This window comes from Callorhinus ursinus, unplaced genomic scaffold, assembly GCF_003265705.2.
Source record: "Callorhinus ursinus isolate GAN/ISIS: 27379988/994484 unplaced genomic scaffold, GSC_fseal_2.0 scaffold31, whole genome shotgun sequence".
NCBI classification, from domain to species: domain Eukaryota; kingdom Metazoa; phylum Chordata; class Mammalia; order Carnivora; family Otariidae; genus Callorhinus; species Callorhinus ursinus.
In genome coordinates this window covers 13708933-13734347 of record NW_027397093.1, presented here as the reverse complement: position 1 = coordinate 13734347, position 25415 = coordinate 13708933, and the positions used below count along the sequence as shown (strand labels likewise).

Genomic DNA, 25415 nt, shown 5'->3' with positions numbered 1-25415 from the left:
AATCCCAGGACCCCAAGATCATGACCTGAGCTGACGGCAAACACTTAACCAACTAAGCCACCCAGGCATCCCTCTTCTTAAGTTTATTAAGACTTGTTTTGTGGCCTAATATATGATCTATCCTAGAGAGTGTTTCATGTGCTCTTGAAAAGAATGTGTATTCTGCTGTTTGAGGATGGAATGTTCTTCATACGTCTATTAAGCCTATCTGGCCTAATGTGTAAGGCCACTCTTTGCTTATTGATTTTCTTTCTGGATGATCTATCCATTGATTTAAGTGGGGTGTTGAAGTCCCCTACTATTAATGTATTGCTTTTGATTTTTTCTTCTGTATCTGTTAATATTTGCTTTATATGTTAAGGTGTTCCCATGTTGGGTGCATTGCATAGATGTTTAAAATTGTTATATCCTTTTGTTGGATTGATTCCTTTATCATTACATGATGCCCTTCTTTGTCTCTTGTTATTATCTTTGTTTTAAAGCTCATTTTGTATGATATAAGTATTGCTACCTCAGCTTTCTTTCCATTTCCATTTGCATGGAAGGTTTTTCATTTTCCATCCCTTCATTTTCAGTCTGTATTGTGTTTTTAAGTCTGAAGTAAGTCTCTTATAGACAGCATATAGATGGGTCTTGTTTTATATTCAGTCACCCTCTGTCTTTTGATTGGAGCATTTAGTCCATTTACATTTAAAGTATTTACTGACAATTGCATACTTATTGCCATTTTGTTAATTGTTTTGTAGTTCTTCTTTGTTTTCTCTTCTTCCTTGCTCTCTTCCCTTGTGATTTGATGACTTTCTTTAGTGTATGTTTGGATTCCTTTTTCTTTTTTGTGTGTATTTATTTATTATAGGTTTTGGTATGTGGTTACCATGAGGTTCATGTATAACACCCTATACATAGCACTATTTTAAGTTGATGATTGCTTGACTTGGAAGACAGTGTAAAAGCACTACATTTTTACTCCCCGTGTCTCATGTTTTCAATGTCATATTTTACATCTTTTTATTTTGTGTATACCTTAGCTAATTATTGTAAATATAATTGATTCTATCTTTTCTTTAACCTTCATACTAGCTTAATAAGTGGTTGATCCATTACCTTTACTTTATGTCTGCTTTTACCAGTGAGATTCTTTTTCTTTCATAATTTTCTTACTTCTGGTTATGACCTTTTCTGCTTAAAGAAGTCTTTTAGCATTTTTTGTAAGGCCAATTTAATGGTGATGAATTCCTTTACCTTTTGTCTGAGAAACTTTTTATCTCTCCTTCAGTTTTGAATTTGGTAACCTTCAGCTTCAAAACTGGGTAGGGTATTCTTGGTTGTAAGTTTTTTCCTTTCTGCATTTTGTGTATATCATGCCACTCTCTTCTGGCCTGCAAAGTTTCTGCTGTAAAATCAGCTGATAGTCTTATGGGTGTTCCTCTATACAGAACTATTTGTTTTTCTCTTGCTGTTTTTAAGATTCTTTCTTTTTATCTTTAATTTTTGACATTTTAATTACTATGTCTTGGTGTGGACCTTTTTGGGCTCATCTTACTTGGGGCTCTCTGTGCTTCCTGGACCTGGATGTTTCCCTTCTCCAGGTTAGGGAAGCATTTTAGCTACTATCTTTTCAAATAAGTTTTCTGCTGCTTTCTTTCTCTCTTCCTCTTTTAGGATCTTATAATGCAATTGTTAGTACACTTGATGTTGTGTCAGAGGTCCCTTAACCTACCTGAATTAAAAAAAAAAAAAAATTTTTTTTTTCCTTTTGCTCTTCAGCTTGGATGATTTCCACTATTCTGTCTTCTGGATCACTGATTCATTCTTCTTCATTCTCTAGACTGCCATTGATTCCCACTAGTATATTTTTCATTTTAATTATTGTATTCTTCAGCCATGATTAGTTCTTTCTTGTAGGTTCTATCTCTTTGTTGAACTTCTCACTGTGTTTATCCATTCTTCTAAGTTCAGTGAGCATCTTTATGACCTTTGCTTTGAACTCTTATCCAGTAGATTGTTTATCTTGTTTTGTTTAGTTCTTTTTCTGAGATTTTATCTTATTCTTTTGTTTGGGACTTAAATTCCTCTGTCTCCTCGTTTTACCTCACTTTCTTTGTCTGTTTCTATATATTAGGCAGATCAGTTATTTCTCCTGGTCTTGAAGGAGTGGCCTTACTTAGAAGGTGTCCTGTGGTCACCAGAACCAAGTGCTCAGGAGTTGTTCCCCATGTGTGGGCTATGAGTGCCCTCCTCTTATGGCTGGGCCAGGACTGCTGCAGGCACACTGGTAGGCAGGGCTGACCTCCAGGGCAGCTGTCTGTGAGGCCTGGCTGTGACTGTTGTGAGTGTGCTGGTTGGTGAGCCTCCCCCACCCTTCCCCAGCAGGAGCCATTTTGGAGGGGTGAGGCCATCACTTGGGCACCTTTAGATTTCTGCTACCTTCCATCCAACACCACTAACTCACCAGCATCCTGTCCATGGCACACCCCTAGGAAACACCAGTCACCTGAGGTCCCCAGTCAAATAAACAGACTTGCACAGTTTGGGGCACATAGTTGAAGTCCAATCCTCCAAGCTTGACATCAGCCTCAGCACCCAATTACCAGGTAAGTGCTTTGACTGAACCATAGTGGTGGTGGTTGATTTGACTGCGTTGCTGTGGGAGGAGTTGGGTTTTCTTTTACAACCTAAACTAGGGTCACAGTCTATGTCCTTCTATTGTGATGTAGCCAGAAACATTACATTTTGTTTTCTGAGATTGTCTTGATACAATCAGTGCAATCTGTGGGAGGAAGGTGTACAGGAAAGTTGATGGGTGGGGGAGATACATTTTGGAAGAGATGAGGTAGAAAAGCACTGACTTGTGACAGAAGAGAGCAGGATTTTAGTTCTGACTTGTCACTGTGTGTGGCACTTTGACCAGCCCCACCCATCCTGGGCCTCTGTGTCCTTGTAAGCAACCTGAGGGCACTTCATGACGTCTGCGGCCCCATCCAGCTCTGATACTCTGTGATTCCCACTGGAGCCAAAGGACCCCCTTCTCCACTGGAGCATGGGCAAGTCCTGGCCACCATGCCCCCAGAAAGCCACACTCAGGGGCTCTTTGGCTCACTGTGCGCAGCTCCCCACAGTGCCACGTCAGCCTTGGTTAGGTGGGGATGGGAAGGCAGCCAGTGGCTCCTGTTTTTGCCCGGTGGGAGGTAGGATATTTTCATTGGCATCCTGCCATGCTCTCTGACCTGCTCTGGGGGGAAATGGTCTTCTAGGAACTGCTCACCTGACCCCTGACAGTCTGTAGTGAAATGTAGGACCTAGAGGGAATGAAGCACATGTCCTCTACCTCCCTTTCTAGGCCTCTTGATGCAGATTTCCCAGAACAATTTAAGAGGGAAGACTCAGAGAAAGAGAAAAGAAAGAGGCCAGAGTCTTGCCCACAAGTTTCCAAAGTGAATTACACCCCCATCCAGAGAATTGGTATACTGTAAACCATGGTGTGACATGGTATGTAGGTAGCCAATCCCTGGGCAGTTCCTTCTAAAAGGCAAGGGAACCCCTCTGCAACCCACCCCAACTCTCCACTTACTACTTCCCACCTCCCAACCACTCATGTACACCATTTCAATGATGTGGGGCCTGAGCGCTTCCACCTCTGTTCGCAGAGGACTAGGAGGAAGAATCCTCATTCCAATGGAAAGAGGACCTCCAAGGACTCCATAAGTTTGCCCTCTGCCTAATTAAAAACTAAACAGACCTAATTAAAGAACATCCTTCCCAGTTAGACAGGCACCAGGCAGGTTGCCCACTGGGAAAGCCGTCTGCCCCTCAAAACAAGGACAGCAGGTACTCCTTGGAATGTGCCCAGTAGAGACTGGGGATGGAATCCTTTTAGCGTTACAAAACCCACACTCCTGCAAATTCTAGAATCAAATCACATTGTGTTTACACAGTAATTCATCGTTCATTGATTTATATATCCATTCCTTCACTCACTCACTCACTCACTCACTCATTTGTTCAGTAGACACTGACCAAAGGCCTGTCCTGTGCCAGGCACTGTGCGAGGCTTTGGGGACACAGCAGGCAGCAGGAGCCATAGTCTTTGCCCTCAGGGAGCTCAGAGTCAGGTGGTAGATTCAGACCAGAAGATTGGCAACTAATGAGGACAGAGTGTGTGAAGTGCTTTGGTTGGGATCTGCTGGGTGGGGGTGGGGGTGGGGGATTGAAGCCTTTTGGGGATGTCTGGGATTTATGAAGTGTTTCCTCTCATGTGTTCTGGCTTCACTCTTGCCATAAGCTTCTGAGGCAGCAATGAGGTCAGTGAGGTGGCAAGACTTGCTTAGGTTACACAGATGGGGCCAGGAGTGGGACCTGGGCCTCTGACTCCAGTTCCAGGAGCCCACCCTGGATGACCCTGGATTCTTCACTCAACTGTGCTGAACTGTAGTTCCTTCATCATTAAGAGTGTGTAGCCACTGGCCAGCCCACTGCCAGAGGGTGTGGTGGCAGAGGACCTGGAATGAATGGCTAGGAAAGCACTTCCTAAATGTTGAGCACCATACACATGTTTAGAGTTATTATGATTACTAGTTCAGTGTGTCAGGTGCTTAGGATTTGGCTTCTGTGAAAAGCTGCTCAGCTGATGTCCTCCTTAGAGGCCCAAGTTCCTACCTCATGAAGCAGTGACTTACAACCTGGTGGGGAAATGGGCTGATTCATCTGGAGGAGAGGTCCCAGACTTTGTAGTCATGTGTTCCCCCACCATGACAGAGATTTTCATATGCTCCTTGAATGAAAACAGCTGATTCATTTATTTGTTCTTTTACTCTTTGTTCATTTGCTCATCCGTCCACCCAACCATCATTCCTTCCATCTATCCATCCATCCATTTATCCATCCTCTACCCACCCACCCATCCACCCACCCATCTACCCACCCATCTGTCTACCCACCTATCCATCCGTCCACCCAGCCACCCAACATTCCTTCCATCCATCCACCCATCCACCCATCCATCCATCCACCCATCCACCCATCCACCCATCCACCCATCCACCCATCCACCCATCCATCCATCCATCCATCCACCCATCCATCCACCCATCCATTCACCCACCCAACAACCCATCCACCCACCCCCCCCCACCCCACCAAAAAAGATGTATCTCAAGTAAAGCTAGCCAGAAAAATTCCTGGCCCAATGTTTCCTCAATTATTATTTCCTGAACCACTTATATCCTTTGAGATGTTCTTGAAAGAAAGGGTTTCTTGGCCAGATAAATCTGGGGAAAGCTCTAGCTACCACCTGTAGAGTTTCAGCATGCGTGTTAATGTAAGAAAAGCTCTAGAGGTCCTGCAGGAAGGAACCCTGTTTACATTTCTCTAAGGCAGTGTTCCCTAGACCTCTTTGACCAAGGAGTGCATTTTCATGGAGTACCCATTAGCATCTTAGAGAATGAATGGTTCGTGAAATACACTTTAGGGAGCATTCCTTTAAGCATAAAATCTTTTTTAAATTAGAATGACTTGCATGGAATATTCATAAGATCTATTACTTATGGACCTGCATTTTTACATAGGAATGACTCAGCATTTAGCACTTTCTTGACACATGATTGAACACATTAGGACGGATAGCACTCTCTGATGATATATTGTCATTGACAGGAGCTAGCGGAGGGACTCAGATTATTTTAAGTGGTCACTTTTCAGAGAGCTTTGATCTTTCCCTTTTGTGAACAGTGGAAGTTATTGTTTATTGCTTTTCATTGACCTTTCTATGAATTGGAAAAACAAAGGACCAATCTAATTATAATTGTATGTAAAGTGAGAGTAAACAGGCTCAGAGTGAGGACCTGACCTTATCTTCTCTCTCATTATGGGCTTGAAATTTAGCGTATGGATTTTGTGCTACGACTTTTAGCTGCTCAAAGACCTTTGGGGCAAGTCTCCTGATTTTCATCTATGTTCTGGTTAAAGGAATATGTAGAATATGACTCTTGGATATTTGGTATTACTAAACCCCCAGAGGAGGGAAGTCCCCTGTGACTTGTTTGGGATCAGTACTGAAGAAAAACATTGTCTTCAGGGTCAGATGGGCCTGGATTTGAATTCTGACCCCACCTCTTCCTAGCTATGTGATCTTGGGCAAATTGCTAAACTCCTCTGAGACTCAGTCTCCTCCTTTGAGTGTGGGAAATACCTTTCTCACAGGTGCATGGTAAATATCAAAGGAGATTGTGTGTGTGAAGTGCTTAACAGAGTACCTGTCATACAATAAGTGCTCAATAAATGGTAGCTAGTGGCAAGGCGGGGACTAGGGTGTGGCAGGTGAGGCACCCAGGGCACAACATTTTAGGGGACACTCTGAGACTTATACAAGTATGGGGTCAGCCCGGAGAGTGAGTGCCATCTTATACCTTGCTTTCTGTGTGCCTCTCTTGTCTCATGCCCTGGCTAGCGGGATGCTGTCAGTGTGATTGTTCTCAGGCACCGAGGGCCTGGAAGGCCTCTGATGAGCGAGAGAGATCTTTGCTCACCTAGAGAACAGCCCCACCCCCTGTAATGGCCTCCCGACCTGAGGCAGCAGGTACGCCCGCTGGGAGGGCTGGCTCCAGATGAATAAAGGTGTCACTGGGGAGAGAGGGAACTGAGGGATTAGCCCAGGGGAAAGGCCAAGGGGCTTGCTCACCTGGGGCCCTTCAAGGGCAGGAACCACTATGGAGCCCCTCCCCTCTGGCCCCGGAGTAGGGGGCAGGGCCTCTGCCAGCTGGGCTGGACCCCCACTTCCCTGTCAAAACTCTTTAAAACACAAACACTGTCAAGAGCGGCATTTGCATAAATCTCATTAGAAAAAGTGCAAGTTTCATAAATCTTATGATAAATTAGTACGATATCATTCTCAACGTGATGTATTAATTTTAGGGCAAAATGAATGGTGCTGTGATCATTGTGGGTAATTATGAGTCTCCTCAAAGAGGAAGTGATTTCTGGAGGGACTTTTCTGGCCCCCTGCACAGCGGGGGGTGGGAGGGAGAGCAGGGGTGAGGGGAAGGGTGTCTTTCTCACCTGCTTCCTGGTGACACCTTTATTAGGTTCTTAGTAGTAGTATCCTTTTCTGCTGTTGAGAGGTGAAAAGAAGCAGCCCCTGCCCTTAGGCTCTGGCTAAGGGATGGGGGCACAGGAGGGATTGGGATTCTGAAGTCAGGCTTTTAGGTCCAAATTCCCTTTGAAAAGAATTTTAGATGACTAGGACCTGGAATCTGATGTGCAGCCAGGCCCGACACCCAGTGGACTAAAATACTCTATCGTTAGCCTCAGAGGAAAGGGACTCGCTGGGGATGGCAGCTGGTTAGCAGAGTCCGACCCCCTCCTTCACCTTCACAGTGCGGGGGGGCGGGGGGAGTTTGTTGGCAGCGATGACAGGTAATGTTAGCAGGACCTCCTTCGGAGCTGGGGGAATGTGAATGTTGACCAGGGCACAAGCTTGGGCAGGAGGGGAGGGCCAGGGTCCCCGTGAGCAGGAAGGAGTCAGCACGTGCCTGCAAGTGTTTGGATAATCTCTTTGTGAGTGAGCCTTTAAAGAAAGGCCTGCAGTGCTCTGTTTATTTTAATGATAATGTCAAGTTCAATTTGCCGACATTTTTCCACATTTCCTTTTGTAAAGTTAATTGAACAGTTCAATGAATTGAAAAGTTTCAGGAGAAGGGAAAAAATGTACCCACCCCACTATTATCACTGTTATTAAATCTGGTAACTACCGCTTGGCACTCCAGGCCCCTGTGACAGGACTTCAGCCCCCCTGGGCCTGGGAGCGGCAGCAAGGACTCAGGAAAGTCAAACCGAGCATTCTGGAGCCTCTTGATTCATGGCTCTTTCTTGTTCAGGCTGCTATTCCTGGGTAGAAAAGAGGCCAGCCCGGATCCTGGCTGTCAGGCCCCACAGGTCAGGCTGCTTCCCCCAATGTCTCCCGGGAAAGTACGTGGTGTGGCAAATGGGACCATAGTCTTGGAGGCATTTGAACCGGATGGGACTTGAATGTTGGGAGGCGGAAGGAGTACCGGGAGCCCTAGACTGATCAAGTCTCAGCCCTGCTGCCTGTAGCTGCTAGCTGGGCGGCTGTGGACTCGTCACGGAGCTGCTCAGCCCTGCTTTCTCCTATGTAAAGGAGTTTGCTGGCCTCATCAAGAGTGTGAACGTGGCATGTGTACAGCCCCCCCCCCCCGCCACCGCCCCATCCCCTGCTCACAGCAGGTGTCTAATGGATCACAGTGCTTTGTCCTGCTGAACCCATGCAGCCTCAAGATCCTTCTGTGGAACCACGACTTGGGGACTGGCCCAGCACATGAACCGAGGCCCACTTGCCAGGCTTGGAGTTGATTCTCCCCAAGGACCTCTGTGCTTTGGCCATTGATGTCAGCCCCTTCGTGGTGTCCGCGGGGAAAGGGAGGTGGAGAGGGAGGGGACCCCCCCGCCACGGTCACACAGGACCACACAGGAAGTTGTGGCTGAGCGCCAGCCCTGTTAGTTCTAGGCCTGACCGCTTCCTGCTGTCTTACTATAAAGGGATGTCACTGAGACTGTCTTCCTCTCGAAGTATCTTCTGTGCCCTTTGGTCCTGTGTCCCATGTCCTCCTGCCGAGTGCTCAACCTGGGGCCACAGCCCGTGAAGCAAGGCAAAGGGCAAGACTGCAGTTCTTCATCCGTCTGTCTGGACGGTGATGAGACCCTGAACTCAAGCTCGTACTTCCCCCGTGTGCCTGGGAACCACCACGGAAAGCGTGTGGCATAATGGGATGGTGGCTCCAGGAGGGCACAGACTTCTGTCTGTTTGGTTCATGGTTGTATCGCCAGTGCCTAGAGCAGGGCCTCAGGCAGTGTTTGTTGAATGAATGAAGGAAGGACTGTAATGGCATCGTGGGGATCAGAGGAGTCACTGAACAATCCCAGTTCGGTCATGTGCTAGGCGTGTGACTTCAGGCAAGTAATGTAACCTCTCTGTGACTCATTAGGTTATAGGGGCTGAGAGCACGTCAGTGTCTGTTGCTGGGCCTGGCAGCCCTTGGCAATGATGATTTTATGTGTCTGTTGTGCCAGAAGTGGAACAGCTCTGAGTTTCTGAGACTCTGGACCGGGTTCTTCAAATCTTTAATGTCCGATCTATCCTCTTGGGCTCTATTACTTTAAGATAACAATAACACAGGGCTCCTCCTCTTCCCTGCCATCAAAACCTCTGGTTTATATCATCCTGCTCTGTTTAATGCCTCCTTCTTCTCTGCTGAATTAGCTTGTCCCCTTGGCCATCAGACACCTGTGTGCCCAGGTGAGCCACCCGACTCTGACTCTCAGGAGGGAATCGTCATCTTGCTGGCATGTGATAGTGGGCAATGGAAAGCCAGAGTGGTGGGAGGGAGTCCCCGTGGTCCCTGCCTCAAGGATACTCACCTTCAGCCCAGCCGAGTAACCCCCGGGGTCCAGGGCATCCTAAAACATGGAGGGGGTTTGGGGGCCTCCGTAGGGGTCAGTCTCTGTGGGGTGTGGAGAGGGCAGTGTTCAGCTGCTCAGATTAGGGCTTGGATAACAGGCTTTGTGATAAAAGAAACCATGAGGGTGGTGGAGGGAACACTAAGTCTGAGTCAGACAGACTTGAGTTCAAAACCTCACTCTGCCATCTCCTAGCTGTGTGACCTTGGGTGGGTCACTTTACCCCTCTGAGCCTCACTCTTCTCGTCCATAGAGTGGGGATGCTAACCCCTCTTGGGGGATCATGATGAGAAATAGATGACAGTGAGAATAATGAAAACCACTGAGCAGAGTGCCAGGCAAACAGTGGGTGCTTAATGAATGCTAGCTTCCCTTCCCCCCAGACAGTTCATGCCGTCTACTCTGAGTGGAGCAAGCTGCAGGAGAGAGAGGACATGAAGATGGCTCCTGGGTTCTGGAGACAGAGACAATGCCCTTTATCCAGAGCAAGGGTTATCGGATGAGGGTGAGGACCTGGGTCAGCGCAGGCAGGCTCGGAGCCACCTGACTCTCGGGGGAGGGGTCCATGTCAGAACTCACTCTGGCTTCCCCCAGGTGGGTAAAGCCACCTAGGACAACAACAACAAAACCCAAACAAAAATCAGCTCCTCTGAGGTCACACCAAGTTCAAGCTCCTGGGGGGGATTAGGAGGAAGGAGCCTGACGGAAGGCGGGAGAATGGGGAGGGTGAACCTGAGACAAATGATATTGCAGGCTCCAAGGCCAGCCCCGGCTCTGGGGGGGCTCATCCCAGGGGAGAGTGGGGAGGGCGGGCACTCCTGGCTCTGGCAGAGACCAAGACCAGTGCAGCTGACTCAGCCACTCCCAATGCACTCCCCAATCCCCATGTCCCAAGCAGCTGTCTCCCAGCCAGGACCCCTGCTTCTCCCTCTGCACGATATGGGGCTTTGTCTGCGTGGTTCTCACTTTAGCCACAACTAGCCCGTGTTTCTGAGTTTGCCCGTAGGCTCCAAGCCTGATTCTCTCCCTTCCAACTGCCCTGAGCCCAGTAGGAGTGGACTGCAAGATCCTTGGCCCCTGGATGGGAAGGGACAGTAGGTCAAGGCTGATGTGAAGTCCTTTTCGGTTTAAGATTGGCTGGTAGTGGCCGCGTATAACCTAGTGTTGCGAAGGATTCTGAAGTTGAATATAGACTCACAGAAATGGGAGCTGTGATTGATTAGTAGTGTCTGCTCGGGCAACAGAAGGACCTGGCTAGCTCCTGGGCCCCCGAGAAAAGTGACAGTCCCTCCTGGAGCGGTGGGGTGATTTGAAAGCATGTCCCAAGACTTCAGCCTCCATCTTCAGGGGGTGATGCCCTCTCTGTGCTGCACAGAGGTATGAGCAGTGGCTCAGGGAGCGCCGAGGGGAGAGAACTTTGTGACCAGAGTGGCACTAGCAGCATGCATTTACAGATGACGGGGATTGAGGGGTGGTGGGAGGCAGAGCCGCCTTCCAGGCTGACGAGCAACAGGAGTCCACGCGTGGGAGCACGTGGAACCCTGGTGTGTTTGAGGGCTGGCGGCCGCCCGGCGGGCTGAGCCCAGGGACGCAGTGGGACTGTGACCCACCAGGGAGTCGAGCACAGGTTGGGGGGCATCGGCCATCTCAGGAAGGAGTTGGGTTGAAATCTGTGGGTACCACGGAGGTGTCTGAGCGGGGTGGGCACAATCGGAGGCTTGCTCTAGGAAGAAGATGCTGCCGCTGCCAGGGGGAAGCGCAGCGTGCTCTCTGGCCCTTCATCCGTTCTGTGGTTCCTGCTCTGTGTTTGGGGAATGGACAGCTTTCATCTTCTCCCATCCAGAGTAAATAAGAGGGCTCGCAGCTGCCACTGCCCTGCCTGAGCTTCTGGCCCACCCCTCCTCTAGCGGGCAAAACTCACAGCTCTCCAGGAGAGCATGACACGCCAGTCCCAGCCCTCCCCCCTCGGCGCAAATAACAACAATAATAGTAATAGCAGTCATCTCAGCGATCAGCGTGGGCCCAGCAGGGCTGCCGGGAAAGCTGTGATTGTCCACCCCTTGCCTGGAAGATGGACGGGGCCTACTGCTGAGGGACTGAGGCCACCACGGAGATGTGTCACCAGCCCTGTGCGTCTCGGGGGCATTTGTAGCCTACTGAGTGGATCCCCGCCCCAACCAGGGCCCCTGGGCTGCAGGATGGGGTACATGGCACCCAGGGTGAGATATACTGCCTAGGATGGGGTACCCGGCCTCAAGGATGGGTCCACAACCCGGGGGTTGGGGTCCATGGGCCAGGATGGGGTAGATGGCCCCAGTATAGGGTGTAATACTCCAGGGCAGACGACGTTACCCCAGGATGGGGTACAAGGCCACAGGATAGAGTTCATGGCCCCAGGTTGGAGTACACTGCTCAAGAATGGGATGCAGGGCTAGTTCGTGAGAGACTGGACCCCCCCAGCCAGTACCCAGCTATGATTCTGCCTGCATCCAAAAGCAAGCACTACTGGTTTGGACATTATTAGGTTTTGATTAGCCATGCTTTTTCCTATCCATTAGTACACATAATTAGGAATTAACTGGCTATACTCTCTCCCCTCGCTGTGGCTCACAGATCTACATGACTTTGGGGTCTCTTGTCACCTAGCACCTCTAGACAGTTGGCAGGACTCATTTGTTTACCCAGCGGCTCTTTATTGAGATGCCAGCCCCTGAGATGCCAGCCCCTGTGTTAGGTTTAGGGGTACAACAAGGAACATGACAGGCCAGGCCATGGCTCCTATGGAGCTAACACGGATGTGCTTATATGACAGGCAGGGGGCTGGGGAAGGCAATCTACAAGTCAGATGAACAAACACAATCAGCTCAGAGGAAGGAGAGCTGTGAGGACAGTGACACAGGAGGCAGGGACTCAGAGTGACAGGGCGTCCCTTTAGATAGACTCTCTCTATATGATCAAGTATTGGGGAAGGCCTTTCTGAGAAGGTTACTCTTGGGCTGAGAGGGGAATAGTGAGGAAGCTGGCAGGGTAGGGACATGTCCGGCAGAAGACACAACCAGGGCAAAGGCCCTGGGGCAACCACAAACTGTTCAGGAACAGAAAGAGGGTCCAGGTCTGGGAGGGGTAAGCCCGGGAGCCTGTGCGAGATGCAGTGGGAGGGCGCTGCCTCAGGCCAGATGGTTGGGGCCTTGGACATAATCTGATTTAAGTTTGGGCTTTAAATTCTTTAATTGTGGTAAAATATAACAAAAAATTTTACCATCTTAACCATTTTTTAATGTACAGTTCTGGAGTGTTCAGTACATTCGTGTTGTCGTGCAAGAGATCCCCAGAACTCTCTCCATCTTGCAAAACTGAAACTTTATACCCATTAGACAACAATTCTCCATTCTTCACCCCCGCCCCCGCATCCACCCTTCGACCTTTGGCCTCCATGAATTTGACTACACTGGATATCTCATGTGAGGGGAATCATATAGCGTTTGTCCTTTTTTGGCTGGCTTATTTCACTCAGCCGAGTGTCCTCAAGGTTCACATGTTGCAGAGTGTGTCAGAATTCCCTTCCTCTTTAAGGCTGAATAATGAATAATGTTCCTTTGTATGTATAGACCGCATGTTGTGGACTGATTCTTCCATCGGTGGACACGTGTGTTGCTTCTTGGTTTCGGCCGTTGTGAGTAACACTGCTACGGGCATGGGCGTGCGGTGGCTTCGGCTCTTTAAAGTTCCACTTCCTCCCCATGAGGAGAGGCTTGGCCTCCGCCTGGGTTGGGTTGGCACAGAGTGGAGGGGGCCAGCCTTGCGGAGTTACCCTACCCCGGGAGGGTGGAGGTGGGGGCACCAAGAACAGAGAGTTCTCCTGCAAGCACTGATTGAGCCAAGAGCCCTCAGACTGAGCCTTTAAATCATCCTGGGGCTGGAGGAGCTTTTCTCTGCATCTACAATGGGAGCCATAAACCAGGCTGACTTACAGACGGTACACACCGGTCCGGTTGTTTATGGCTGGCATCCTTTCTGATTGGTTGATGCCTGTGCTGTGCCCATTGTTAAATATTTGAAGATCACCCTGCTGTAGAGCAGTCTCAGGACTTCCCAACCTGGCTGGGTGTCAGGGTCTCTTGCAGGGAGAGTGGGGCTGCTGTGTAAAAGTTCACACCCTGGGCTCCCCCCTCCACCCCCGGGGCCAACTGAGTCAGCAGGGCCTGGGGGTCTATACTGTTACTTCCTGGGTGATCCTGATGCCACAATTTTAGGGGGCATCTTCTGTGGGTTCCCCCCAAAGCAAGCCTGGTGATGAGGGTTCAAGTGCAAATCATTTGTTGAAAAGGGGGTTCCAGGAAACACAGGTGAGGAGTGAGGAGGTGAGACAGGTAGGTGAAGATGCAGGACCAACCAAGTCAGCACCCCAGGCCGCTGGGGGTGAGTCCCAGTGGGGAGCTCTGAGAGGCAGCGTACAGTACGCCTCTGCATCAGCCCCCCGAGAGGTGAGGGAGCTGGCCTCCTTTTTGTCCACTGCCTTGCATCAGTCATTCTTTGAGCAGTGCTGCTGGGGCTCTTAGTCCCTGGCATGTCCAGCCTGTCCGGGGTAGGGGGAGCAGGCACTGATGGCCAGAACCCTCCGCAAAGAGTCCCAGGTTGGCACTTGGAGGTTGGGCTGGTGTGTGTGACGGTGGGATGTGCTGAGGCCTTGCGGGCCGGGTACCAGTAGCATCTGGGATGGAGGGCTGCCCAGCTCTCATCTCTCCACCGTGCAAGGGGTTGTCTAGCCCCGGTCAATCACTGAGTATCCTTCCTACCCCTGAAAATCACTCTGGGCCTCATCCACCGCTAGTGGGAATGTAAATGGTGCAGCTGCTGTGAAAAACAATTCGTGGCTCCTTAATAGGTTGAATGTAGAATTACCCAGGACCCAGCAATTCCACTCCTCGTTCCTCGTTCCTGCCCACAAGTGTTCGTGGCAGCGCAATTCACAATAAACAACCCAAAAATCTGTCAACAGATGAACGACTACAAAAAATGTGGTCTCTCCCTACAAGGAAATGTGACTCAGCCATAGGAAGGGATTACATACTATGTTATAACATGGATGAACCTAGAAGACTTTATTCTGAGTGAAAGAAGCCAGACACAAAGACTAGCCCTCATAGCATCTCATTTATATGAAATAGCCAGAACAGGCAAAATCAGAGAGACGTTCGGTGGCTTTGTGGTTGCCAGGGAGAGGGAGGGACGAATGGGGAGTTCTTGCTGAGTGGGTATGGGTTTCCTTTTGGGGGTGATGAAAATATTCTGGAAGCAGATCGTGGTGATGGTTGCACCACACTGTGAACATACCTAATATGGCTGAATTGTATATGTTAAAATGGTTAAAACGATGCATTTTGTGTTCTGTCTATTTTATCACCATTTTGGAAGAAAACACAACAAAATTCCAGGTATTTCACAGTCTGCGTCAGAGGGCATATTATCTGCTTCTCAGGTGGGAAGCAAACCTAGAGTGTGATGTGTGTACCCTAGGGCCCCACGGCCAGGGATGATTCTCCTGAGTGGCTGCAGCTAGGACCACTGGGCTCGAGTGCGGCCCCGCAGATTGGCCTCGTTCCTGCGTGAATGGTGCACACAGGGGTTGCTGGAAGGCTTCCTGGTGGAGAAATGAGCCCTGTGTCCAGGAGAAGCCAAAGCGAGGCCCAGCTTCTGCAGAGTGGCAGAACAGCCCTGGGCGGGGGAGTTTGTGCCCAGCTGGAAAATTGCAGGGCGTCTTGTCTTAAATATAATATTAAATCAGCACCTTTAATTAGTACACTTAGAAAAGGTCACTAGCAATTACCTGGGACACAAAGAAGGCATAAGCAGGCAAGAGCCTGTGAGGAAGCCGAAAAGGACCGCTTTGAGCAGCACATAATTGAGGGGAAAATGGATAAAAGTCCAGGAAATTATAGGGTGGGTGACAGCGGCTGATGGCCCCATCCATGTCCTGCCCAGTGCCCCCCTTCTTGGAAGGGCCTGAGCATCGGGCCCGAGAGAGCCATTTGGGATATCGGGCCGAGTCGTATGACCTTGGCTGGAGGGCCAGCGTGGTCTTTTCCAGAATTTGGCCAGCAGAGAGCTTGGTCCCATATCCCCGAACTGGGCTGGATCCCGATGGTGGTTGGCAGGTGAAGCGTTCACTCCAGGGGGCCGCCATGGACACGTCATTCTGTGCGCAGGCGGGACCGCTCGGGGCCTCAGGTTCCTCATATGGGCCCTCCCCAAAGCATTGGGAAATAGCTCAGGGCTCCTCAAACTTTGCCGCTAAAGCACACCTGAGGGGAACAGAAAGGAAATGTGCATCCCTGGAAGCCAAGGCGGAGGCTGGAAGTTCTTTTATAGCTTTGGGTTCCATTTTAAAAACTAAATTGTTACATTGTGTTCAGAAACCTCCCCGTTTATTTTAGTCTAAAGCGATTGCTTGCCACTGGACAACACAGATGCTGTGAGATGTGCTTCGTCTATCTATGGCTTCATATACCTCCTCCTTCCTCAACCAGAAGGAGCCCGGCACTGGGAGTCTGGAAATTTGGGTTCTAGCTATGGACTCTGTCCCCTACCATTGTACTTTGGGCAACTAGCGAAATGCCTTCAGCTTCTCCAGCTTTAAAATGGGAAGTTTGGGCTCCCCAAAAGGTCTCTGAGGTTGTTCCGACTCTGTTCCATGATTTTACTTCTCTTCCTCCTGCTTCTCGCCTCTTCCACAGCACCTTGGATGCTGCCATATCCTGCCCTGCCCTGTGACCTTGGAGAGAACGCTTTGCTTCTCTGATCCTCAGCTTCCTAATCTGTAAAGTGGGTAGAATAATGGCTACCAAAAGAGTTGCTGGGAGGATTTAATGTGGGAGCCTGGGTGAATGAGCCGAGTACTCCATCTGGCATATCCGCAGAGCCCAGTGACCGCCCAGTATCTTCCTTTTCCAAGCGTCAGGCTTCCAGTTAGGGTCTGAGAGGGTCATGTCCATAGAAGTCCTGAATCTTGAGTTCACATACCAAGTGTTTGAGATGTGTCAGGTTGTGGAAACAAACAAGGGCTCTGGACCCAGAATGCCTGGGATCTGAATTCTAGCTCTGCCGTTTACTAACTGTGGGCCATGATCAATTACTTAATTACTCTTTGTGACACTGTGCACTCATGACATTTTGCACAGTTCCCAGAGGTGCAAGGACCTCCTGAAGCTAAGGCGGTCAGCCTGTCCAGTTGTCTGGGACCTTCTGGTTTTAGTATGCGTCCTGTCTGCGTCCCAGACAAACCAGGGGGTGGGTCACCCTGCCTGAAGCCTACCTAGGGAGGGCTGTGATCCCCTGGGGGGGAAGGTGCCCTATACTAGGGCTTCTTAGGCAGGGCTGTAGGCCAGGCATCCTGGGGGCCTCTGGCCAGGGCTGTGTTTCCTGGGGAGCAGGGACACCTCAGTCCTCTTCTTCTGAACAGAAACCACACCCTGCGCCCAGTTCTGGCCTCGATTTCCTGGAGGCTGGGCCACATCTTCCTAATCTCTGTTTACCTCAGCACTTAGCACAAGGCCAGCACCTAGTCACTGTTGGGTAAACGCCAAGTATCGTAATATGTTGTGAATTAGAAAGGGTGCTTCCATTTGCAAAAAGCAGAAATCCAACTCAACGGACACAGGCCAAAGAAAAAAACGCGAGGCGAGGCAGATTTATTAGCTCATATAGCTGAGAAGTCCAGAGGTTTAAGCTAAACTCAGGCGCAGCTGGCGGCACGCCCTCAAACCTACAGGAGTCTCTGTGCACCATTTGGCTCTGTTTTCCCCCTGCTGGCCTCGTTCTCAGGCCGACCCTTCCTGGGTGGTGCCAGAGATGGGTGCCTGCAGAGCCAAGGTGGCAACCCCGGTGGAAGGAGGGGTCCCCTTTCCCAGTGGTTCCAGCACAAATCCCAGGGTTGGCTTTGACTGGCTTGTTTGGGACCCGGGCTCATCCCTGAACCAATCACTGCGGCCAGGGAGATGGAATGGTCTGATTGGCTACGGCTGAGTTACGTGTCCACCCTGGAACAGAAGAATTGAAGGGGCCTGCCCACATCTGAGCCACGTGGAGGAGGGAGTCTCCACATTAAAATCAGAATAAAAGGGGGACAGGGCCGGATCACAGCTGTCCGTTAGCCACCTAAAACATGGTGAGCCACAGTTCTCTGTGACGGGCACATACACGCTGTGACAAGTGGGCAGGGAAGGGCCAGGGAGCCTGGGTCAGAGCCCAGAGAGGCACAGTGACCTGCCGGCGGTCTGTGGGGTGGCGACTTCCGCTGGGATTCAGCCACCTTGGCAAGATGCTGAGGAGTAGACCAAACCGCCTGTAGTTGCCCTCTGATCTCTCCCATGGTTATTCCAGGTTCTTCTGTGACCCAGTTGCTGGCCCGAGACATGGACAATGACCCTCTGGTGTTCGGCGTGTCTGGGGAAGAGGCCTCTCGATTCTTTGCCGTAGAGCCTGACACAGGTGTGGTGTGGCTACGGCAGCCACTGGACAGAGAGGTACGACCGGCCATACCCCTGCCCCAGTTCTTTCCTGGGGGGCAAAGGCAGACAGTGAGGGGAGGCTGGCTCATCATCTTTTAGGGGCCTTCCTCTGAGGCCCCATCCTGACCCTGAAGTAGCATCTTCCTGCTGAAATGGCGTCCCTCTTCCAGGGCCAGTGCTGACATCAGACTTGGGGTTGGAATGGGGTGGTTGGGGTGTCTCCAAACAAGGGACAGCCCTGGACGGGCAAGAAGGACAATGACCCAGGGTTCATCCCCCATAGAATGGTGGCTCTGTGGTGTATACAGGTCTACCCCCCCCGGGAACAGTGTTCCCCTAAAGGACACTTTCCAGAGACCCGGGACTTGGTGACAAGGCAGCCCTTAGCAAATTAAGGTATGAGTTTGAAACCCCAACTTTTGTTTTCTCCTCACATTTGAAGAAGGGGCCACAGAGTTGTCTAGTGACTTGCTCAAGATCACACAGCAATTTAGAGGCCAAGGCCAGGTTAGAGCCCAGGGCCCAGGACTCAGGACGTCAGTGTGCCTCTCTCTAACCCTGCCTTCTCCCTCCCTCCCTTGTCTTTCAGACCAAGTCTGAGTTCACAGTGGAGTTCTCCGTCAGCGACCACCAGGGGGTGAGTGTCTCCTGAGGCCCCTGCTGTCCTGGGAGGCCGACTCCCGGGGCCTTGGACAGAAAGAGGCAAGGGGACCCATGCCAACACTAAATCCCCACCCTTCTCTTGCCAGGTGATCACACGGAAGGTGAACATACAGGTTGGGGACGTGAACGACAACGCACCCACATTTCACAACCAGCCCTACAGCGTCCGCATCCCTGAGGTAGGAGCCCCCAGGGTCGCACTTGAGGGACGGGGCGGGGGGGGGGGGGGGGGCCCCCCCCGGGGCCTCGGGGGGGGGGGGGGGGGGGGGGGGGGGGGGAGCTGCCGCTCCAGGGCCACGTGGGAATGGGCTGAAGCTGGGGAAAGGGCAACTGCACCTCTGCTTCTGCCGCCCACCCCGCAGCCCAAGCACCGGCTCCGCGCAGGTTGGCGACCGTGCCGACACCTCCGAAGGTAGAGTGGGTTGGTGGTAGCTCGGGTCTGATAGAAGGCCTGCCTGGAATGAGCCCCACCACTCCAGCCGGAGGCGGGACAGGACAGGAGTTGGTTGGAGCAGGTGTTGTGGCCTCTTTCCTTCCATGCATAGCCGGTGTGGGCCTCAGGCACGTGGATTGGCAGGTCCGACCCCAGACTTTCCCACCGTGGCCAGTACAGGTCCCACCGCCGCCGCCGCCGCCGCCGCCCCCCACCAGGACACAGGAAGCAAGTAGCTCCAGGAAGGGACTTTCTTTCCCTAGCCTTATGCTTGCCCCCCGTCTCCCTGGCCCTCTCTGCTCCTTTGGGTCGTCTGTGTACTCTGAGTGTGTTTGCATGAGTGCATGCATGTAAAACCAAGCCATCGCTGGTAATTGAGAAGTACAAATTATTGCATTACGAACGGTTCATTAATAAGCTGGCTGCTGGCTCCCAATGGAACTAGGGTTCTCACGGCTTACTGTCCCTCTCCCAGTGACTGATGGCAGTCTTCTGGGCTGGCAGTTAGCCATTCAAAGACCTTGAAGGTGGTGGGTAAAGAGCTTCTGCTGGGTGTCCCTCGGGCCTGCCCTCAGGGCTCTGGGTTGAATGGCAGAAATAAAGGGTTGGCCTGGGAAGGGCTGGAGATGGAATCCGCTGGGGAGAGGCAAGTCAGCACCATGGCGTTTGAGTTCCAGCCCCTCTGTATTATATGTCACTGGATCAGGAGACTGGCAGAGTCTTTAGAAAATATCTGTTCAGTTTGTAGATGAGAAAACTGAGGCTCAGTATGGGACAGTGACTTAGCCAAGGTCACACAGCTTTGCCCCTGAGCCTCCTGACTCCCCGGGCAGCCCTCAGATTCCCTCCAAGATGATGAGACAGGCCTTGTCTCATGCTGTTCCTGTTCCTGGCCCTCCTCACTCAGCTATGAGCCAATGGTCCTATGGTTGTGCCAGATGGAGGAAAGTGAGGACAAGTGTGTGGGTAGGAGCACACCAGAGCCTCCCGCGCCCTTCCCCTGATGGGGCAGGCCATAAGGAGGGAGAACCCACAGTCCCAAGCATGGGGACACAGTGCCCTGAGCTGTGGCCAGCGTGTCCGGGACTGCAGCTTGGCTCTGGGCCCCCTCTCATTTGGAAGTCTCCCTAATTTAATTAAGGGTCTCTACGTGCCTGCCTGCACTCTGGGCCCAGGCTCAGAAACCAAGGGCACAGCTCAGAGTTAATGAGCCTTGGACCCATTGCTCAGCTGCCATCCTGGCAGGCATGGCTGCCCTCTGTCTTCCCTCACAGGGAAGGGGACGAGAGGTCACATCCTTCCTCCCCAGGCTTTGGGCTGGGGCCAGCCTTTTTCCTTGCTACCTTGCCAGGAGGTATGACCTCCAACACCACCCTGTCGGAATCCCCTGGGATTCTCCGAAGGCCTCCGCCTCCAAGGAGAGAGCCTCTTCAGTCAGTCATCTATTTAACAAATATTTATTGAGTGTCTCTGTGGGCTGGGCTCTGTGCCAGGCTCTCGCCACACAGAGACCTGGAAGGCCAGAAGAACACGCAATGACAGGAGGCAGAACCAGCGGCGGGAGACCGCAGGCCCAGCCCCTGCTCTGCTTCCAGGCCACTGAGTCCATTTGGGTCTGTCACTTACCCTCTCTGGGCCATAGCCCTCCTTATCTAATAAAAACGGAGGACCCGCAAGGTAAAGCAGCCTGCCTGCTACCCATCTGATGAGGAGAGGGTGGGCCGAGAGGCGCCAGCTGCAAGGACACACGGCTCTCGGAGGACAGCCTGTGTGGTTTGCTTGCCTGTAAACATCCCCAGGTCACCTCCTTGACTTGATACGTGATGCCCTACTTAGGGCTGCTTGGTGTGACCGGTGGGGTGTGGTGTCAGCTCCTGACCCAAGGTGGCTTGGCACCCACCAGCCCTGGCCTGGTGTGGTCACCTGAGCTAGAACTTAGCTGCCTGGCTCAGGCCCCAGCTGAGGTACCAGTGAAGGGCCTGCTGGCTCCCGGCCCAGAATTGAGCCTGGGTTCTCCTGCTGGCCTGGAGGTCACCCTGGCGACGCCAGGCCCCTGCCCTTCAGAAGCATGATATGTGGCGGAGGCCCTATGGAAGCGAACAGGGTGAGAATGCAAACCAGAGAAAGAGGGGGGCCCTGGAGACCCTGTGAGGTGTCCGTGCTGAGGGGTTGCCAGAGTGACCAGAGGAATCTCAGCAGGCTTCCTGGAGGAGGTGGCTTTCCAGCTGCCGCTTACCAAGGTGAGCAGTGGAGCTCCTGTAGGTCAAGACACCTGGGGTTTAGTCCTGGCTGTGCCAGCTACTGGCTGGGTGAGACTCTGAGCTTATCACTGCCCCTGCTGGCTTTGGTTCCAACAGCTGTTAAACTGGCGAGCTGGACCAGGTTCCTTCTAGGGCTGACAGCCAGTGGTCTGAGGATGAATCCCAGCAGGAGAAGCTCCTAATTCTCCTTCAGTACTTCATTATTCCTCAAGGGCTGGCAGAGAAGCTCCCGTGGCTGTTTCCATCTACTGAGCTCCTCTTCAGGTCATGCCAGCCACCTGCCGCCTCTCCCTCACCTTCTCAGCATCCACTGGCCCCAACCCCAGGGGCCCTGATAATGTGGGGGTCTGTTGTGCCCAGAACCCAAGGATGGGTGTGAAGAGCAAGTTTATAGGGAGACAAATTCTAGGTCTATATAATGAAGAACTTTCTAATATTGAAACCTAGGGCACAGTCTCCCCCCCCTACCCTCCCAAGGATGTACTGAGCTCCGCAGCCCTGGACCTAAAATAGGAAGACCACGAGTTTCAGAAACCATCCAGAACTGAGTGTTAGAGAACGGAGGAACCCGAAGATCCCAAACATTCTCCATCAGAATTTCCTGGGGGACTAGTTAGGACCCATACTCTTGCACTCCTCCAACCCTGAATCAGTAGTTTAGAAAGAGCCAGCCCAGGAAGCTGCATTTTTAACAAACTCCCCTGATGATAGCAAGCCCTGGAGACATGGCCCATGGGGACCCATGCCCTCGGGCTGGGAAGAGGAGTGGGTGGGAGGCCGGATCAAGGCCAGGCCCTGCCCCTTTCTCCAGGAGAAGCTCGACGGCCTCCTGCCCTGCAGCCCTGCCCCTCTCCCTCCCGAGACCCCCTGCCTGGACCCGCCCCTGGTCAGGAGAAGTCAGACAGGTGTGTTTGGGTTTCTGTGCTCCTGGTTCCCCTCCTGCCCAGCCCTCTCCCCTCACTAAGCTTTTCTACATGTAATTATCCATTTTATCAGGGTGAAAGGCCCTGCAATTCACTTGTCGAAGCCCTAACGAGGCAGCGTGGATGCTTTCAAGTCCGTAAAGAAAAGGGAAATCCTGCTAGAATTGGCAACTTAATTCACCAAGCCAGCCTCGACAGACCTCATTAAGTCCCCGTGTATTCATTTCAGGCTAATGGCTGTCTTGCTGACTGCTATTTGATTTGCTGTAATAGACTTTTATGGCATTCCAATTTGCTCAAACGTGTTTGCCTGTGTCTGTGCCCAGCAGCACCGCTCCACTACCTCCATTAGGGGTGTGTGTCCGCCTCGCTGACCTTCAGCACTGCTCTGTCCCCTGTGTCCTCCTGGGGCCACCCCTCCCCCACAGCCCTCCAGGTGTGCCCTGGGGAGGTGACCCTGGGGCCGGGGTGTTGAGGCTGGAAGATGGGTATGAGTTTAGAAGTCGGATGGTGCCAGGTGGCTCCTCGGATCAGGGAGTCAAGGAGGGCTCCCGTAATCTCAGGGACGGCCATGCCCTTGAAGTTCTGACAGGTTCGGCCACCATAGCTGGACGGTTGAGCCTGTTACCCCACCTGGCCTTCACCTACGTTTCTCGCCTTCCTGCCAGCTTCCTCCGCGTGGATGGCCCTGTGAGCCCACGGGCCGATTCAGTGCCCGGGAGCCTGTGTCTGTCTCTCCCTTTTCTCTTGCTCCAACACACATACATATGTTGTACTCTTCGAACTGGTACTGGAGTGTTCTCTTTCTGCTCTCAGCCTGACTCAATTCTGCCGGTCCTTTGAAGCCCAGAGCTGACCCACCATGCCCTGATCCACTCCCAATTTTTATTTTTTAAACGAACACAGCAAACATTTGCCGAATAGCTATGGAGCAAGGCCCAGGGATTCTGAGCTGACTCGGCTGTGTAGGGTAGAGTAAAAGGACTTTCCCATTTGCCAGCTGTGCAACTTTGGATGGTGACTTAACCTCTCTGGACTTCAGTTTTCTTATCTATGAGATAAGCCACTTTTTGTCTTGTGGGGTCACTGTGAGAGATAGAATAATGCAGGGGGGTAAAGCCCTTAGCCCCGTTTGTGGCTCATTGTATATTCAGTAAAATGCTGGTGACTAAGACCAAGGTCTTGTCCTCAGGGGAGATAATTTTACAGGGAGAAAGACAAGTAAGAGAAGGTCTAACTACATATAAATGTATTAAATGCCATGGTGGCTTAGGGTGTGCAGAGCAGGAGGGAAGCTCTGTGGAAGGAATGACCTAGTCTCTACACAGGGGCTATTTGTTTGGGACCTCACAGGATGTGTAGAAGTTTGGTAGTCACAGAAGGAGATTATGGTGTCTCTGAATCTCATATACTCTCTGTCCTTTAGCTTCTTTGCATATACTGGAATTTCCAAAAGAGGGAAGTGAACTCTAACCCCTGACCGGGGATCCTATTTGAAGAGGGGCCAGTGGTTGTTGGGGTATGTGTGTCCCTCACCGGTACCCAGTGTTCCCTTGTGGAAATAAAGCTGGGCTGGAAGTAGGCTCCCTGGGTCCCTGCCCAGGTCACTGTGACAGACAGGTCCTGCATAGATCTTTGTCACTCGTGGCTTCGGGTGACCAGCTGTGAGGTGGGGAGGAGGCTGGAAGAGGGGAAGGGTGGACTGGAATGAGAAAGCAGGGGCCTGAGCACCCCAGCCCTGGCTGGGGGCACGGTCCAAGCCAGGGTCCCCCGAGGCCACCCCATCTCTCCATGTCACTTAGCAAGGACAGATGAAAGTCATTCCCCTCTGGAGCTCCTTACTAGAGACAGGAAAGCAGGGAGAAGGAGATTCCTGGTGAGCATGTGTCAGTGAAACAAAGTAATTCATTTCTGTGATAATAAGTTGACGCCGTTGTTATTGTTGAGAGTTTCCTCTGTGCCCAAGGCCGTGCTTTCCATGCATGTGGGTGCTCCCCGAGTGCTCACTGCCACCTCACAGGCTAGCCACGTTGTTAGTCCCAGGCCACAGGTGTGGGCGTGGAAGCAGAGAAGCTTCGTGACTTGCCCAGAGCTAGCCAAAGATGGAGCCAGGATTAGGAGACAGGCCTGGTTCTACCTGCAAAATGGAAATAATTAAGCCTGCCTTGCAAAATTTTTTGAGGATTCAAGTAAATGGGACCGCGTGTGGGAAGTGTTTTGCAGAGGGCACAGCAAAAGCAAGTGTCTTGTTGCACAGGGCCGAGGCTGTATTCGGTGGTACATTCGTCTTCCCCGCCAGCCTGAGCAGGGACTGTGTGCCCTCCACTCCCAGCCTGGGGCCCAGCCCGTGGACGAGAACTTCACAGATGGGCAGAGCCCCACTGCTCCCTCTGCCTCTTGGACAGTTGGAAGGACAGCAGGAGCCTTCACGCAAAGGGCTCTGCCCCCACCAGCTTTCTTCACCCGGACGAGGGGTCCTTTATTGCTCACAGTGTCTGGGGCGGGACAGTGCTGGGGGGGAGAGGGTGCCCACACCTCACAGGACACCTGACAGCTCACTGCTGGAGCTCTCTAGTGCCCTCTATTGCCCGCCAGTTCCTGACTCGCAGCCATGCTGTTCTCCGTGCGGTGGGCACACAGGGAGCCCCGGAGGGGTGGCCAGACTAGGCCCCGAGCATGCAGAGGTGGGCATGACCAGACTTATTAGCACCCACTGGGGCCAACAGCATTGCCCCCCAGCTGTCCTCCTCACGGTGTGCCCATCAGACACTGAATGATTTATAAACTGTATGCTCGGGTTGCAGCGAGAGGTGGGGTGTCAGGGGGGCTCACACCGGCTTGTGCCAGCCGTCCCCCCCCCCCCGAGATGTCAGCTCTGCTCATGAGAGTGTCGCCTCTCATGCCAGGAGAGATGGTCCCTTGACAGGCCATATTAATTTATATCTTGGGGCCGCGGTAACGGGCGGCCCCCTCTGCATCTATAACCACCCACCTATTGATCTGGGAGAGGGAGACCAATAAATCATCTCAGGGGCTCTGGATCCTGCTGACCAGAGCCAGAGTAGTTTATTCTAGCCAGGCGGCAGCCCCAAGCTATGCCATTTCTCTGTGCCCCTCAGTGAGCACTCTGAGGTGCTTGCACCTCCTCTGGTCCCCCACC

General features: G+C 52.0%; 1 protein-coding gene across 1 annotated transcript in view; it reads left to right on the top strand.

The window, feature by feature from the left end:
- CDH23 (cadherin related 23) overlaps window positions 1-25415 on the top strand; it is a 407397-nt gene that overhangs the window by 100930 nt on the left and 281052 nt on the right. Inside the window, exons 4-6 of the mRNA XM_073878857.1 lie at window positions 17848-17990; window positions 18565-18612; window positions 18725-18817. Of these exons, the coding sequence (XP_073734958.1) occupies window positions 17848-17990; window positions 18565-18612; window positions 18725-18817 (284 nt within the window). The remainder of the gene's footprint in view (window positions 1-17847; window positions 17991-18564; window positions 18613-18724; window positions 18818-25415) is intronic.